At 37.7% G+C, this 17,202-nt stretch overlaps 1 protein-coding gene across 2 annotated transcripts in view; it reads right to left on the bottom strand.

The window, feature by feature from the left end:
* LOC113420557 (inter-alpha-trypsin inhibitor heavy chain H4-like) overlaps positions 1-16,985 on the bottom strand; it is a 42,466-nt gene extending 25,481 nt beyond the window's left edge. For both annotated transcript variants that reach the window (XM_026680516.2, XM_026680519.2), the window contains exons 1-9: positions 16,901-16,985; positions 10,662-10,822; positions 9,551-9,655; positions 8,515-8,677; positions 8,304-8,414; positions 8,069-8,197; positions 4,622-4,738; positions 3,718-3,886; positions 1,670-1,795 (exon numbers count right to left, since the gene is read on the bottom strand). In XM_026680516.2, the coding sequence (XP_026536301.2) occupies positions 1,670-1,795; positions 3,718-3,886; positions 4,622-4,738; positions 8,069-8,197; positions 8,304-8,414; positions 8,515-8,677; positions 9,551-9,655; positions 10,662-10,822; positions 16,901-16,975 (1,156 nt within the window). In that variant the 5' untranslated portion in view covers positions 16,976-16,985. The remainder of the gene's footprint in view (positions 1-1,669; positions 1,796-3,717; positions 3,887-4,621; positions 4,739-8,068; positions 8,198-8,303; positions 8,415-8,514; positions 8,678-9,550; positions 9,656-10,661; positions 10,823-16,900) is intronic.
* Between the last annotated feature and the right edge of the window lie 217 nt (positions 16,986-17,202).

Here is a 17,202-nt window from a genome sequence, read left to right as displayed (position 1 = left end):
TCAGAGTTGGAAGGGACCTTGTAGGTCATCTAGTCCAACGCCCCGCCCAAGCGGGAGACCCTACACCATTTCTGACAAATGGCAGTCCAATCTCTTCTTGAAAGTCTCAACTGATGGCACTCCCACAACTTCTGAGGGCAAGCTGTTCCATTGGTTGATTGTTCTCACTGTCAGAAAGTTTCTCCTTGTTTCCAGGTTAAATCTCTCCTTGTTCAGTTTCCATCCATTATTCCTTGTCTGGCCTACAGGAGCTTGAGAAAATAGCTTGACCCCTTCCTCCCTGTGGCAGCCCGTCAAATATTGGAAGACTGCTATCATGTCTCCCTGGTCCTCCTCTTTACTAGACTAGCCAAGCCCATTTCCTGCAACCGTTCATTGTATGTTTTAACCTCCAGTCCCCTAATCATCCTGGTTGCTCTTCTCTGTACTTTTTCTAGAGTCTCAACATCTTTTTTATAATGTGGTGACCAAAAATGGATGCAGTACTCTAGGTGTAGTCTTAATAAAGCTTTATAGAGTGGTATTAATATTTCCCTTGATCTTGACTGTATCCCTCTGTTAATACAACTTAGGATTGCATTAGCTTTTTTGGCTGCTGCTGCACACTGCTGGCTCATATTTAGCTGGTTGTCCGCTAAGACTCCAAGATCCCTCTCACAGTTACTGCTATTGAGCCTGGTTTCACCCAGTCTATATGTGTACTTTTGGTTTTTCTTGCCTAAGAAATTATATTGAATTTCATTTTATTAGATACGGCCCAGTGTTCTAGTCTGTCAAGATCCATCTGGATCTTGAGCCTATCTTCTTGGGTGTTAGCTATTCCTGCCAGCTTAGTATCATCTGCAGATTTGGTAAGTTCCCCTTCTATCCCCTCATCTAAGTCGTTAATGAAGATATTGAAGAGTACTGGGCCTAAGATGGAACCTTGTGGCACCCCACTGCTTACTTCCCTCCATGTAGACTTAGACCCATTAAGGACTACTCGTTGAGTATGGTTTGTCAGCCAGTTGCGAATCCATCCAGTGGTGGTGCTATCTATTCCACTTTTTTCTAGCTTACTAAGAAGTAGGTTGTGGTCTACTTTATCGAATGCCTTGCTGAAATCTAAATATATTATGTCCACAGTATTTTGCTGGTCTACTACTTTAATCACTGTGTTGAAGAATGAAATAAGATTGGTTTGGCATGATCTGTTTTTAACAAACCCGTGCTGACTGCTAGTTATTACTTTACTTGTTTCTAGATGTTGGCAGATCTGTTTTTTTATTATCTTTTCCAGTATCTTCCCGGGTAGAGTTTAATTTCCAATATATTTGAAATGATTTATAAAAATTAACAATAGCTATTTTCTCTCTCTCTCTTTTCACCAATCTCAACCCTTTGGTCTTCATATTAACAACATACTCACTCACCTACCCACACACAGACATACTGTATACATGGATATGGATACTGAATGAATAAAATCACTGGAAAAAAGTCAGAAGAAACATTTGAGGATATTTGAATTGTAATGTTCAAGAAGTGAGACAAAGCTAAGGAAGAAGATAATGCTATTTTAAATAAGATATTTTTTAAAAAATTGATGTCGTTCAAAAGTATATGCTAAAATAAATAAAATGCAATGTACAGCAATAACAACTGGGTAGCTTTTCTGTTCTTAACTTACCAACAGTGGGTTCACCATCTGTCAACAAAATGATCATTGAAATGCTTTTTTCTGGCAATAATTCCTCATAGGTGGCTTGATTCAGAGAATTAATGGCTGTCAAAACAGCTTCATTAATATTTGTTCCTGAAATAGGAAGAATTGTAACTATGAATATGCTAGCAGTGCTGGGATTGTTCTAAAAACATGGCGAGCAAATTTCAAGGCATTTGAAGAAATTTATTTAATCAGATGCAGTTTTAAGTCTCCTTGCTGATGAAATGAGTACAAGTAAATAAAGGCACTTTGACACTATTTCTACTATCTAGTTATTCAAAAGCAAAATTTCCCGACTACCACCTTCAATTACAATTGAACCACCCAATCTGTGCATTCCAGAGAAAAGATTGGTGATCTCTTAATTTTGTAAAGTTGATGCTTCATAAATGCTTCTTTTCAATGGCAACATTTATACTATGGTATTGTTTCCCAGCAGAAATCAAATCGATCCTGTTTTTAGTCTTCTGGAAATTTTTAACAATTGTGGTATTCCAGAAGGCTTGTAGTAAATGTTAGGATGCCAGTGGTGTTATTTATTTTGGTTATTCAACATCTAAATTTAATGTGGATGTTTTGGTTTTATGCTTCTTTTTGTTTACCTTTAATTGCTTTAACTGTTAAGAGTCTTAGATTATTTATTCATTTATAAGTGACATTTATACATGTCGCAAACAAATATATGTGATTTGAAGCCAATTAATGTTTCTCAATTGCCACTAGTCCCAAAATATTATGAATGCCTTCAGGCTGCATAAGATGACCAATCAGTCAATGCAAAAGTCAGTATCAGTGCCTGTCCTGGCTCCTTCTCTATATTTTTATGTCAAGTTGTGTACATTATTTTTCCCCAGCTCTGAACACCTGCTAGAGAAAGAGCTGCAAAAGTACAAAAATCATCATCTCTTCTGATGGGTTTTTCCCCCCCTAAAATATCTTCAAAGTAATAGCATATTGGTAATATAATGCATTGGGCCTGTTCCAGGAAGAGTTGAAAGTTAAATTCATAGTCCTGGGAAGTGGAAAATACCAGCTGCCAAATTTTTGGAGCTTCAGATTCCAAAGGGAAATTTGTTTAATTAAAATTGAATGTACCCCAGCTAAGACCAATAAACATCTGATGAACAGAGATGACAATGTGGCATCCCATTGGTATGGTGCTGATCTGAAAGTTCTTATATGGGATTGCCATAACTTACACAAGTAGAAATCTTTGGTTTCAAATCAGGAGAATTGCTAAGGCAATAGTAATACCTTCCATTTTCATAATAATAAATTCATAATAATAACTTCATCTGCAAAGAACTAACTTTGTTGACCTCTCAAAAAAAAAAAAAAGATAAAATCAAAGAAAAATCAAATACATGGAGGAATGAGCATTATTATTTTTAATAGTAGTATTATAGATCTTTATGTGGAGTCCCTAGTGCTCTCTGAGCTTTTGGGGGAAATGAATTTTTTGAGCTTTAAAAAAAATACCTGAGCTGAGATTTTTATTCAGTGATAGATAGATGACGGATAGACAGACACATAGATAAATGTCAACTGAAGGGAGCAAATATGTCAATAGTAATAGCACTTAGATTTATATAGCATCCCATAGTGCTTTACTGCATTCTCTGGGTAGTTTACAATGTCAGCATATATTGGTCCCAACAATCTGGCTCCTCATTTTATCAACCTTGGAAGAATCGAACTCCAGACTGTGGACAGCTACAATACTGCATTCTAACCACTGCCCTGCCAGGGCTTCTAATATACCTAATACTCCTGTCTCCATTTTTTTCCCAAAACAACAACCATCATTGTTATTAATGTAATCTAAAATACCTTGAACAATGTTGAATATAAGAAGGAAAAAATAATTATGTGATGTTTTTAACAACAAAAACGTCAAGTAATTATGTAAAAAACTGGAATCAAGAAGGTTTGGATATCAGTTCCAGTGAACTCCTCATTAAACCACTATTGCAAAGATGGACAAGGATGAACTTCTTAGTCTTCATACTGACCTCCATGCGCATGAATGGTTTTAACATACTGTTTAGCTGATTTCACATTCTCTTTGCTGGCTTGCAACAAGGTGGGCTTCCACTTTGAACTACTCCCACTAAAGACAATTAAATTAAAATAGTCTTTAGGATTCAGATCTCCCAAAATCTTTTTCAAGGCTTCTTTAGTCTATAATAAAGAGTAAAACAATACACGGTTAAATTCTGTAACCTAAAGCTAGCATTTTGACATCTATTAGAATAAGTGAAAATATATATAACCTTTGACCTGTGTACACAGAACCTTTATTTTTCCCTTAATATAAATGAAAAAAACATAGGAGGATATATTTTATAATTACAATGTTTGCCTTTGATAAAACAAAGGGAGTTGTTAATGGTTTCCACATAGGATGGACTATTTAACTAACTTCAAAGGGTAATTATTCCACAGCTAACTTTAAAGCTTTTAACCAGTTGCTCAATTATTTGTTTGCTAGATTTATATTTCACTTTTCCTCCTCAATCTCAAGTCATTTTATGAGAACAGCCCTGTGAGGTAGGTTAGTTAAGAGAAAATGACTAACCCCAAAATGACTGGAACAGAGAAAGAACAAGCCAACATGTGTATCTTGGCAATAATAATTCACTTAAAAGTAATGATATATATAAAGCCAACAAGGAAATAAATTTCAACAATAGAAAGATGGAAAGAAGTCCTGTTTATTCTGACTCTAGTCTAGTGCATCACTGCTCTTTTTTGATTCTCAAGAATCAACTTCCTCTCTCTATAAAAGAGAGAGGCAGTTGAGAATACCTGAGGCTGGCTTGCTGAAACAAAATAATTTTAATTGGAATTAAACTTGGCATACAACAAAAACTATCAGTAGACTTCAAGAAAAGGCTCTGTTTTGGGAGAAATTACCTGCTGAATTTTATTGCCCATCATGGACCCACTGTTATCTATAACAAAGATGATATTTTTGGGAAATACTGGCATTTCACTGGGTGCAAAATAATGGACAAAATATCCATTCACGATCTGAAATGAACAAAATATGTTATTTTAATATGTTACAGATATGTATTTTGATATACTGGAAGATAAAGAAACTAAAATTAGGGTAATTTTAAATAAGGATAATGGGTCAAAAATACTTTTATGTATGTATTTATTTAATTTATACGCTGCCCATCTCACCAATTGGGTGAGTCTGAAAATTTGGTTGAAGAAATACATTCTGTAAGTCATTCAATTCTGCCAAGCATACATTAGTTTACTGTATGAAGTCTGAAACCAAACCTTTAGCCAAGGACTTCTACTTTAATAAAATATAAATGTGAATGTATTCCTAACTATGGATGCATAAATTCAGTTCAATAAAATATGTATCCTGAATGGAAATGACCTTTTGTACATTTATTGATAGGCAATAGAAATCCATTTTCCACAGGGAGCAGACCAACACAGTGTGTGCTGTTTCTCATAGGATATAAGTTCCCTGCTGTGGAATTGCATTGCTGTCCACTGGCAGGTCCCTGGCCAGAAATTTGCTGACCTCATCACTGATCCCTGTCCTACCATGACTGCTTTTGTGCCATGTTCCTGTCAATCACCAATGTTTTCTCCAAGCTAATGGGTGGCCAAGTTTAACAGAGTTGACGCTTTTGAACCTTCCCCTGTGGATACCTATTAGTTGACCTGCTTTAGGTTGAGGTCAAGAAGGGTTCTATTCAGAATTCATTTCAGGGTGGGATAGTAGAGCAAAAATAAAATTGTCAATAACACTGTTTTTTGAAATTGTCAATAACACTGTTTTTCATACACTCTGATTGTACAGAGCCATGGTGGCACAGTGGCTATAATGCAGTACTGCAGGCTAACTCACTGCTCACTCCAGGAGTTTGATTCTGAACGGCTCAAGGTTGACTCAGCCTTCCATCCTTCTGAGGTCAGGAAAAAGAGGACCCAGATTGATGGGGGCAATATGCTGACTGAAAAGTCTTCTGTAGAACTTCGGAAATTATCAAAGTTTCTGTCGTGTTTCAATCTACCTCATGTTAATACTTTTAAAAGACCGCTCAGTTTGGACCACTTTTAAACCTCCATCTTTTCCATTCCTCAATCTATCCAAAAGTGTTTGTCTTTCCAGTTTCTGATTTAAGACATAGTGATTATATACTACAAGCAAGAGAAAAGAGAGCTCCTGTCATTGGAGGATGAAAAACACATATTTTCTATCTGAAGCTTTCTCTGGGCAGTGTGGAGTAAGAAAAAGCAAAACTAAATCTAAGTATAACTTCAGCCAGTCCCAGTTGAGGGACTAAGGATGAGATGAAGTACTTCGTAGATACTGGAAAACATATTTGGTATAAGTTTGTGGGAATATTGCCTCAGAAAATTATTCCGAATTTATGATAGAATTTGAGAGACCTGGGAAATAAATTGATATTCCCAAGGGTCTGAAAGCTTTTATTACATTTTCAGTAAGTTTTGAACAAACAAGATTAGTTTATATCCCTTGGGTTCACATTTCAGTATTCTGAATCATTGAATTGGAATCACTGACTGAAACAGAGAGTGAGGCCTGTCTAAACGATCCTTTCTCAAAGCTAAGGGTTCAGCTAAGTGTACCAAAAGACAGTGAGTCAGCCACATAAAGTACCATTTTCCAGTCCAGAAACTGACAGAAAAAACATGTCACATATTTCAGGAGGACAACGAGTACAGCTGTCCTGATCATTTCATGAGAAAAGGAATTGGTGGGTCCCCCTAGGTTTTCTTGTCTTTCCCATTGAGTGCTACCTGAGAAGAAGTGCTGGGCCAGAGATGGTATGTGTAGGACAGGACTTAGAACAGGTTGTCCAGCCAACCTATGGCCAGTATGAAGGCATGAAGGTACTCCATATCTGTTTATTTATTTAGCATATGGCACATGTTAGCCAGGGATCACCAAGGTGGCTGGCTGCCTCTGTGGAAGGATTTTTTTCAGGTGGTATTATTTTTAACCATGGGATGCCTGAATGCTGGAAGGCAACCAGAGAAGACTCCCTTCTTGTCCCTTCGTAGTTTATCCACTCATGGGAATCAAACTGCTGAGCTGCTGACCTCAGTGGTGCACAGGCCCTTCATCTTACCACATGAGCTACCGCCTGACCTGTCATTCCAGTGATTTCTGGATAAAAGTATAGCACAGTCATGAAAAAACATTAGATCCTTCTCAAAAACTGACTTGTCAGCTAACAGATGATGAGGGAATGTCCTGAGGTGGGTGGCACAGTCAAAAACAAGAGTGTCACCCTTGACTAGCCCTGCAAGTGTATGGCGGCAAATGGCTGTATTCCACAGCCATATTCCACAGGAATGGGCAAAGTGGCACCAGTACTTCCCACAAAGTAATATTAGATCCTTCTCTGTCCTTTATTGGCAGATGTAGTTGAAAATCTGTGATGAAAACAGCAATACACAGCTGGAAGAAGGCAGCTCCCTTTCACAGTTTAAATCAAGCTTCTGGGTAATATTTGCTCCAAAGAATGCTAGTCCTATTTTTTAAATGTGTGCCTGACATTTTTTCAGAAGAGCATTGCATAAGGCCCTTTTTCAGGGTCTCCTGCAGTCCAGGCCACAATGGCTATAAGGGTCAATACCCAAAGAACAGAGGAGGAAACAGGCCTGCAATAACACAAAATAATAGTAGTGCAGGGGTGCCTGCTGGGGGTTCACAGGGATTCAGGAGAGCCCCTAGCTAAGATTCTGTGCAGTTTGGAGAACCCCCAAATCTCACTCCTGGCTGGCCACACCCACCCTGCCCCTCCCCTCCCCTCCCAGGAGTCCCCATGTGGCCCATTTTGGATGCAGGTAAGTGCAGGGCACACACAGAGGCTCGGGGAGGGAGAAAAACGGGCCTCCCAGAAGTTCAGGAAGGCTGGAAATGGGCCTGAGCCTCCGGAGCCCAGGGAAGGCAAAAATGAGGCTGACTAGGTCACGCCCACCATGGCTACGCCCACCCAGCAACCGGGCGGAGAACCCTTTATTAACATTTTTGAAGCCCACCCCTGCAGTAGTGGGATAGATCTCAATCCCTGATCTCATCAGCAAGTATATGAAGCAAACTAGATCTGATCTATGCAAAGGTTCTGTCAGCAGAAGAGGGAAAATATTACTTTGAAACTTGAAAAGCTGAAAATGACTTGGCTGCCCTTGCTCAGAGCTGGGAATAAGATGAAGGCAATACCTTGAGGACATGGCATGACTCCTCTCTTCCCATCCTGCCCATTATTGTCCAATGTTTACGATACTGGAAGATTTCAGGATAGACCCTAATTAATGGCTATTGTCGGACTCACAGGCGAATTTAAAAAGTGATGTTACCTGTATGTCACCTACGGCAACATTCCTTTTAACATCATAACGTATGAGGAAATCTCCATCTAGAAGAGTCTCTTCAGAGTCAGGGTTTTTCCTTTGTTGACTTAAGGTTGGTTTAAATGAAATATGAGCCTGAACATTAAAGACAAATAAAATCATCAGCCAGGCAAACTAACAATACAACCGTGATTTCTTGTTAAGGAGCTTAAAGAGTTTTGGGTCAAATCCAGCCACATACCTTGGTCTCCTCCTGTGTCTTTATGAGAGCATCATTTATTTCATTGTTCAAGAAGCTGCTTTCTGTTTCTAAGAAGGATATGCCTTGTGGCTCAAAGATGTGAGTATCAATCTAAGCATAAGCAAAAGCAAAAGCTGTGATTGGGTCCTACCTTCTAAAGATGACCTGGTTATGACAGATGGACAAAACTGTTAATGGAGGTTTTTATTACCTGAAAGTCTTCCACCAGTTGTTTGGGTTTGACTTTGATGATCAATTCATATTTCCCTAGCTTTCGATCAAGTAATTGCTCATAATTCAACTCAAAGTTAACTTTACCTCCTGCTGCAACATTAATTGAAACACTAAACTTTTCCAATTTTCTTCCAGCTGATCTATAAATGAAAAAAGTATAAGGTAGGTATTCTGTTCCTTCTAAGTGCTTGCAAACCTGCTGCTTGATAATTTTTGCTATGATTTCTGCAGATGGCTTATAGTTTCTTAATCTACTTTCCCCCCACTTTAAAAGATCAAAACAACATTGTCTCTTCTCCAATCTTATGGCACTTTCCCTGTACTCCAGCAATTCTCAAAGATTAAAATCAGTTCTGAGATCACATCTGCCAATTTTTTTTAGCATCCAGAGACTAAATTCACTCACAGCAGCTAAATGTTCTGTCACCAGTTCCTCACCTATTTTAATCACTATTTCTCTTCTGCCCTCCCTCTCTGCTCTTTCTCCTCATACGACAGAACCCTTTTTGGGGGGCTATTTTTGGCATTCATGATAAGTTTCAGATTATCCATAGGCTTCCTTAGCCATCTTTAAAAATTCAAGATGGCTTGCATGGTTTATTACTTTATTACATGTATTTTCTTATATAAGGCTTTAATGCAGGGGTGGGCAAACTACGCCCTGCGGGCCACATCCGGCCCGTTGGTCTTTTTAATCCGGCCCGCCGAAGATTGGTACAGAATTAAGGTTTGATGTGAATGATTGAATGATTGCATTCATTTGATTTTGACTTGTAATGACAGGCATTTCGACACCAGGTGGCGGCCCGTCTGTCAAATTTTAAAAGTCAATGAGGCCCCCGAGCCAAAAAGTTTGCCCACCCCTGCTTTAATGCTTAAACCCTCTGAGGAATGACAGTGGACTCTAACTGTCTGCATGTACCAAGAAACAATGGATCATATGTACTGGGTGGGTCTGGTTAAGAAAAGACATCCGCTTAAAATCCAAACTTGGGAAAACTTCTTGTACTTACTTGACAATTCCAGCACTCTGACCTCGTGAAATGGCGGAGTCATACTGAGCTTGAGCGGCTTTTTTCTCCTTGATTATTCCAGGGTATTTTTCTCCATCTATGGTCCTTCAAAATAGATGTTTCAAAGAATTCAGAAAGGTCCACGAAAAAAAGAAAATGAAAACACACTGATAGTAAGATATTTTATGAAGTGAAAGAAAATAAACTCCTACATTATTGGATTGAATACAATTTCATTTTAATCATACTTTAGAAGTAGGAACTTTTGAAGTGTTGATGGGAAATAGTCATCTGGGGTGGGGGATTGCATGGTCTACCTTTATCAATGTAATTTCTCCAGGTATGGTTCCTTATCAAATTCAATCAATTGTGGAAGTAGGGTTGTACAGACAAATTCCAATACTGAATAATTCTTGTGATTACACTTTAATCAATCAATGTTATTTTGCTTTGAATGAAAAGTTTCTACCAGATGAGGTCTGTATTCAATGGGTTCAACTGTTCTGAAAATATTCCCCAGTTTTACATAGGTAAATGGTTTGTTTTTGCAGTAATTTGATCCATATTTGTGATTTTAGTCACGAATCGCATATTTGGGGAGTTGTATGCTGATTTGGTAATGGGAGTGCCTTATCAATCTCAAAAAACAAGTAAGTAAAATTCAGATCTGTCTTATCATTTCAAATGTTGAGCCATAGTTTCAGTGGATTTCCTACCTCAATTGCTCCCGTAGATGAGGTCGTAAAAAGGCTTCTTAAAAGGAGTTATGGGTCTCAGGTCACCTACCATGAGATTTATTATATAGTAGAATTTTGCCAATCTTGACATTCTTACTAATGTTGTAAACAAGAAATAAGGATATCTCCTGTGGGCCATTGCTTTTCTTAACTTTGGGAATTGTAATATGTGTGGACTTCAAACTCTCAGAATTCTCCAACCAGCAAGGAAGCTGGCTGGGGAATTCTGGGAGTGGAAGTCAACACATATTAAAGTTGCAAGGTTGAATAAGATTGTTGTATGTATTTACTCCTTTCTTTCTATAGTCCTCAGTGGGAGATTGCTGCCAAATTCTGAAATGCTCCATCTTTTAAAATGCCTAAATGGTGCTTACATTGTGAAGTTTGTGATGAAGGCTTTCTTGGGTAGTTCCACATCAAAAAGAGCCTCCTTAGATTCATTTGCCCTGTTGACAATTCTGCTGGTGATGACTGTGTGGGCATACCGTGACATAACTTTGCAGTCAATGTGCAGGCTGTAGATTTCAATGGCATTCTAGGGGAAGAAGAGAGAAAGTGCCTACTGGTTTCTTTGCTGGAAATTGTTACTAACAATTGAACAAAGACTAAATGTTATTAGCAGCAAATGCCACACAGAATCACATAAATCAATTTTTGAGATCGTAATTTGCTGTAATAGAAATGCAAGAATGTTCTTTTAAATTATTAAACTATTTTTATATTGTTTGAATATATTATATAAAACACTTACATGCTACTAAAACTCTTGTTATGACCTTTCCCTGGGTGAAGGTGAATTATAAGGCAACAGTTTTTGAACCAAGCTTCCTCAAATTGGCTAATTGACAGAATGAGTCTAATGCAGGGGTCTTCAAACTTGACAGCTTTGACTTGTGGACTTCAACTCCCATAATCCCTTCTCTAGTCATGTTAGCTCAGGAATTCTAGGAGTTGAAGTCCACAAGTCTTAAACTTGCCAAGTTTGAAGACCCTTGGTCTAATGGAATGAAATTTGATGAAGTTATGGCTGCTTCAGTGCCACAGGCAGGCAGGCAGATAATGACAGAATGAGAGGGAGGGAGGGAGGAAGGAATGAAAGAAGGATATCCCAATCAGACATGGGTTGTCTAGTGTTATATAAAATATGATACTTTGCTGAAAAAAATGCTATTGTAAAGCTTTGATTTGGTTTGCTGTGAGCAGCCTACCAACCTCCCAATTTTGACATGTTCAGTACAGAACCTTTTTCTGGCACACATAGAAGCAAATTCCATAAATATCTGCATCTGCCTAAAAGAACATCTACCCATCCACCCACCCTGCAAAATGGGTTGCTCTGTTATGATATCCTAAATCAGCCACAAGAGACATCTTTATCTTATTCTTCCTTAAGATAGAGGCACATCAGCATTTACACTTGTATTTTGTATTTGTCCTAAACAATAAAGAATAAAGTAAGAAATCAAGATTGATTTTGGCAAACTGTTAAGCAAAAATGTGTTACAGAATACAAGGAGAAACAGACTCAATTGTTTGCTCATCATAGCATTTATATCTTAACAGATAACAGATAATCAGAGTTGGAAGGGATCTTATAGGTCATCTAGTCCAAACCCCCGGCCAAGCGGGAGACCCTACACCATTTCTTTTTTTTTTTTTTTGAAACAAATTTTATTAGTTTTTACAAAACAATACACAAACAAACAAAACATAATAACATAAAAGATCTTTTCTGAATAAAACCAATAGAACATACAGAATAATTCCAAATTATAATATATATATTTACGTTATCTGTTCAACTTCATGTCTTATCCCAACTTCTCTTTATTTCTCCCTTTCATTCTATTATTTAAATTATATTTCTTGCTAATTAAAATTTTATTGCTTTTCAAGAACAATACACAAACGAACAAAACATAAAACATAAAAACATAAAACATCTTTTCTGAAAGTTGCTTGATCCTGGGTTAAAACTCTTTGGCCAGACGCAAATTCAAAAATCATATTCATTTTATATACCATTCCATATCTTATAACCATTTTCAATTTTCTATATAACTTCTTCACTCTTTTATCTTTCTTAGTTTTATTTTATTTATCCCATCTCAGTTCAAATCATAATACTTATCATTCTTTGTCTGTTCTATTTCCAGCTATCCATTCATCTTTTCTCTTTGAACAAAAACTTCTCCTGTACACTGATTGGAGTATGACGCCTTTGACTCTTTCCCCTAACTTAATAATACTTAATATAACACTTAACTTATATTGGGATTCTGTTTAGTACATTCTAAAATTACACAATGTATTTTATAAGAAAGAAAAAAAACACAAATTTATAGGTATATAAGACCACTATCAATGCCATTAAAAAACTAATCATACATATTAGTACTCATTTATATCTTAAGCATTTTATTCTAAATACACATATAAAAACACAATCTTATGTACCTTACAGAATCCCTTTTCAATTAAGTTTACCCATTGTCTCTAAAAGAATTTTGTTTCTTGTATTTTAAATCTTGCTTCCCACCATTAAGGCTTCTCATCCCTTCCTTTCTCCCTTGCTTATTCTTCTCCTTGCCCTTTTTACCCCTTTGTCTCACCTCCTCCCTTTTCTTCTTCTGCTTTCCCTCTTTCTGTTGTTTTCTAACCTTATATCCACCTTTCCCCTCATTTTTCTCTTTTTTGGTTGTTTTTTCAAGCCTTAAAATCCCCTTTTTCTTTTCTTTCTCCTCCTCCCCAAATAAAATCATTTGATCATCAAGGATGGCTTCTTCTTTGTCCCAATTGTCCTGATGCGCAGTCAATTTTTCATAAGTACGTACCGCCATTTCTAGAAATTGAAAAAGAATGCCCAAAGTATCTTTCCCATCTTGTTCTTCTTTTTTATATTTTTGATATTCAATTTTTAGTTCATCCACCAGCGATGCCATTGTAAAGAGAAATTTTTTTCCAAAACAACCACCCAAGTGTTTTAATCAGAAATAATTCCCAAAAGTTCCAAAGTCACCAAACAATCCAAATAAGCTATTTCATTTAATACTTTTTTTCTTTCTTCCACTTCTCTTTCTGGGGTTGCTGTTTGATCACAAAGTTCCAATTAAAATATATCTTTTAGAAGTCTTAATAGCTCTTTAGAATTCTAGGCAATCTCCTCCTTTTTTTCAAATTCTGCTCCAATTTTTTTTCCTCTCCCTTCCCACTTACAGCAAAAAGATTTTCCTTTAAATGTTCAGAAATCCATACCTCCAATGCGGGTTTTCCGATTTCTCTTAAAGTTCAATCGCTGTCACGTTCGGAAGGAGAGTGAAAAGAAAAAAAAGCTTTTCCTTTAATTTCCATTCGCCGCTTGACACACTCTGGAAACGATGTATCTTTAATAGGTTTTAAGTTCCAGGGTACTTTCACTGTTACTTTGTCCCGGTCAGCAAAGATCACTTTCATTTCTTCACAGCTCCTCCTGCACTTTCTTTTTCCGGCTGAGCTCTTCTATGTGGCGGCCATTGCTGACCGCCGCTCAGCTGCCTTTGGAAAAGGGGGTTTAGCTGGCTAGGGAAGAGAGGTGCGATATCTCTCGACCCTGCCAGACCCCCCCCCTGTCTTCGCCACCTTCTACGGAGGTGGCTTAGCCCCGAAGCCAAATGGCTCGGGGCACTCGGGCAGTGAACACAGGCAGAAACCGCGCACAGTCGCGGATTCCTGCCTGCTCCGAAGCGCTGCAGACCGGAAATTCCATCCCTACACCATTTCTGACAAATGGCAGTCCAATCTCTTCTTGAAGGTCTCAAGTGATGGCGCTCCCACAACTTCCGAAGGCAAGCTGTGCCATTGGTTCTCACTGTCAGAAAGGTTCTCCTTATTTCCAGGTTGAATCTCTCCTTGTTCAGTTTCCGTCCATTATTCATTGTCTGGCCTACAGGCACTTTAGAAAATAGATTGACCCCTTCCTCTCTGTGGCAGCTCCTCAAATATTGGAAGACCACTATCATGTCTCCCGGTCCTTCTCTTCACTAGACAAGCCAAGCCCAGTTCCTGTAACCATTCTTCATATGCCTTAGTCTCCAGTCCCCTAATCATCCTGGTTGCTCTTCTCTGCACTTTTTCTAGAGTCTCAACAACTTTTTTATAATGTGGTGAACAAAACTGGATGCAGAACTCTAGGTGTAGTCTTAATAAGGCTTTATAGAGTGGTATTAGTACCTTGCTTGATCTTGATTGTATCCCTCTGTTAATCAACTTAGGATTGCATTAGCTTTTTTGGCTGCTGCTGCACACTGCCGGCTCATATATAGCTGGTTGTCCACTAAGACTCCAAGATCCCTCTCACAGTTACTGCTATTGAGCCTGGTTTCACCCAGTCTATATGTGTACTTTTGGTTTTTCTTGCCTAAGTGTAGGACTTTACTTTTCTCTACACTGAATTTCATTTTGTTAGATACAGCCCAGTGTTCTAGTCTGTCAAGATCCATCTGGATCTTGAGCCTATCTTCTTAGGTGTTAGCTATTCCTGCCAACTTAGTATCATATGCAAACTTAGTAAGTTTCCCTTCTATTCCCTCATCTAAGTCGTTAATGAAGATATTGAAGAGTACTGGACCTAAGACGGAACCTTGTGGCACCCCACTGCTTATTTCCCTCCATGTAGACTTAGACCCATTAAGGACTACTCATTGAGTATGGTTTGTCAGCCAGTTGTGAGTCTATCTAGTGGTGGTGCTATCTATTCCACTTTTTTCTAGTTTACTAAAAAGTAGGTTGTGGTCTACTTTGTTGAATGCCTTGCTGAAATCTAAATATATTATGTCCACAGTATTTTGCTGGTCTACTAATTTAGTCACTAGGTTGAAGAATGAAATAAGATTGGTTTAGCATGATCTGTTCTTAACAAACCTGTGCTGACTCCTAGTTATTTTATTTGTTTCTAGATGTTGGCAGATCTGTTTTTTAAAAATTATCTTTTCCAGTATCTTCCCGGGTATTGATGTTAGGCTGATTGGTCTATAGTTTCCTGGGTCTGTTTTTTTCTCCTTTTTTGAAGATGGGAACCACATCAGCTCTTTTCCAGTCCTCTGGTAGTTGCTCCAGGATTTTTGAAAGATATGGTGCAGTGGTTCTGAGATGACCTCTGCCAGCTCCTTTAGAACTCTGGAATGTAATCCATCAGTCCTGGTGATTTGTGTTCATCAAGATCAGACAGGTGTTCTCTTACTATTTTTTTTTGCTTATTTTAACTTTTATTTCTGGTTTGTCTTTTACAGTTATGTTTTTGGTGGGTTGAGCTATAGTTTCTTTTTGCATGTAGACCAATGCAAATAATGAGTTAAGCAGTTCTGCTTTGTGTTACCTGTTACTTCCTTGCCATCTTCTCTCTTTATGTTGCCAGCACATGACTGGCTGCTTTTGGCAGATGAACTTTTAAGTAAACCAATGTCAGATATTAGCCATTCATGTTTATAGAATACTTTAGAATAGGGTTTATACAGGTAGCCCTCAATTTACAACCACAATTGGGACTGGAATTTCGGTTGCTAAGTGATGCAGTCATTAAAGGAATCATCCCATGACCAGGTGCAATTTTTCAATCTTTTTTACCATAGTCATTATACAAATCTGGCTTCCTCCTTTGACTTCGGTTGTTGGAAAGTAGCTGGGAAGGTCACAAATTATAGTCATGGGGTCATGGGGCAGTGCAATAGTTATAATTTCAATAACAAACTATAAGTCACTTTATAAATTTATAAACTATAAATGAATAGTTGTAAGTGAGGACTACCTGTACAGAGTTTGAACTGAGTCTCTTTTAGAAAGTTAAAATCTCATTAATGAATTCATTTCCAGCTTCTGATTTAAGACATAGTGATGTCTATAATCTACAAGCAAGAGAAAGGAGAGCTCCTGTCCTTGGGGATGAAAAAACACATTGAGGCAAAAATTTCAAGCAATGGAGCCTGGGCTGCTCTTAGGCTCTGAAGAGCTGCCACATGTCAAGAAAACAGATTTGCTTTGTTGAAATCTTGCATTACTTTAGAGGAACTTGTAATAAAGCAAGTTCTGAAGTCTGCTAGCTCTCGAGAATGGATCCAAACTAAGGGTGATTCCAAACTGGTAAGATCCCAGCAAAATATCCTTATCCATTTTGACAACAGATAAAGCTCAAACCCATAGAACTCTCATTCCACAAACTGAGGAGATGGGAGTTTAACTCTAGCTGTCTGATACACTGAACTTAGAATCAAAGAGTTAGAACCATTTTGGTCCCCCAGGTTAATTGCCCGTTTGGTGGGGGAATCCAGATTGAAATACCTCTTTTGAGCACCTCAAATGAGGTGTTGCCACTTCTCTGACAGATAAATTCCCCTATTAATCTGCTCTTATTAACTTTCAGTTACATCCTTATACTAATTATAAATATACCAAAATACAGTCACACGTGCCATTTCTAAACAACAACTTCAGTTACAGTGCAAATTGTCTTCCCTTGGTCTAAGTCTAGTTCTTCTCAGTTAGTTATTTTTTCCTCATTTTCAACCTGTAACATTAATTGAATGATTAAAAATTCAGGCATGCATTTTTTCATATTTCAATGAACAATGAAGGCAAGTACCTGATGGATAACAGCATCCGTTAATAGAATTTGTGAAGACAAAGCCAGCCAGAGAGTGAACAGTTGCTTTTCCATTTTGGAAATGACAGAACCATAGAGGAGAATGTATTTATTGGTTAGTGAAAGTTAATGAACAACTACTATTTGGTAAAATTTGAGAAACCAGTAGACCTAATATTTACACAGAGATGTAAAGTACAATTAATCACTTCCTGTATAATGCAACTTCTTCAAAGTCTTGCTAAGGATTCAAATATTGCTACCTGGTTTAACTTTTATTGATTGGTTCTTAGGTACATTAT

The sequence above is a fragment of the Notechis scutatus genome, chromosome 2 (genome assembly GCF_049901735.1).
Source record: "Notechis scutatus isolate UNSWTSFEM ecotype Mainland chromosome 2, rNotScu1.2, whole genome shotgun sequence".
Classification (NCBI taxonomy): domain Eukaryota; kingdom Metazoa; phylum Chordata; class Lepidosauria; order Squamata; family Elapidae; genus Notechis; species Notechis scutatus.
This window is presented reverse-complemented; position numbering and strand designations above follow the sequence as displayed.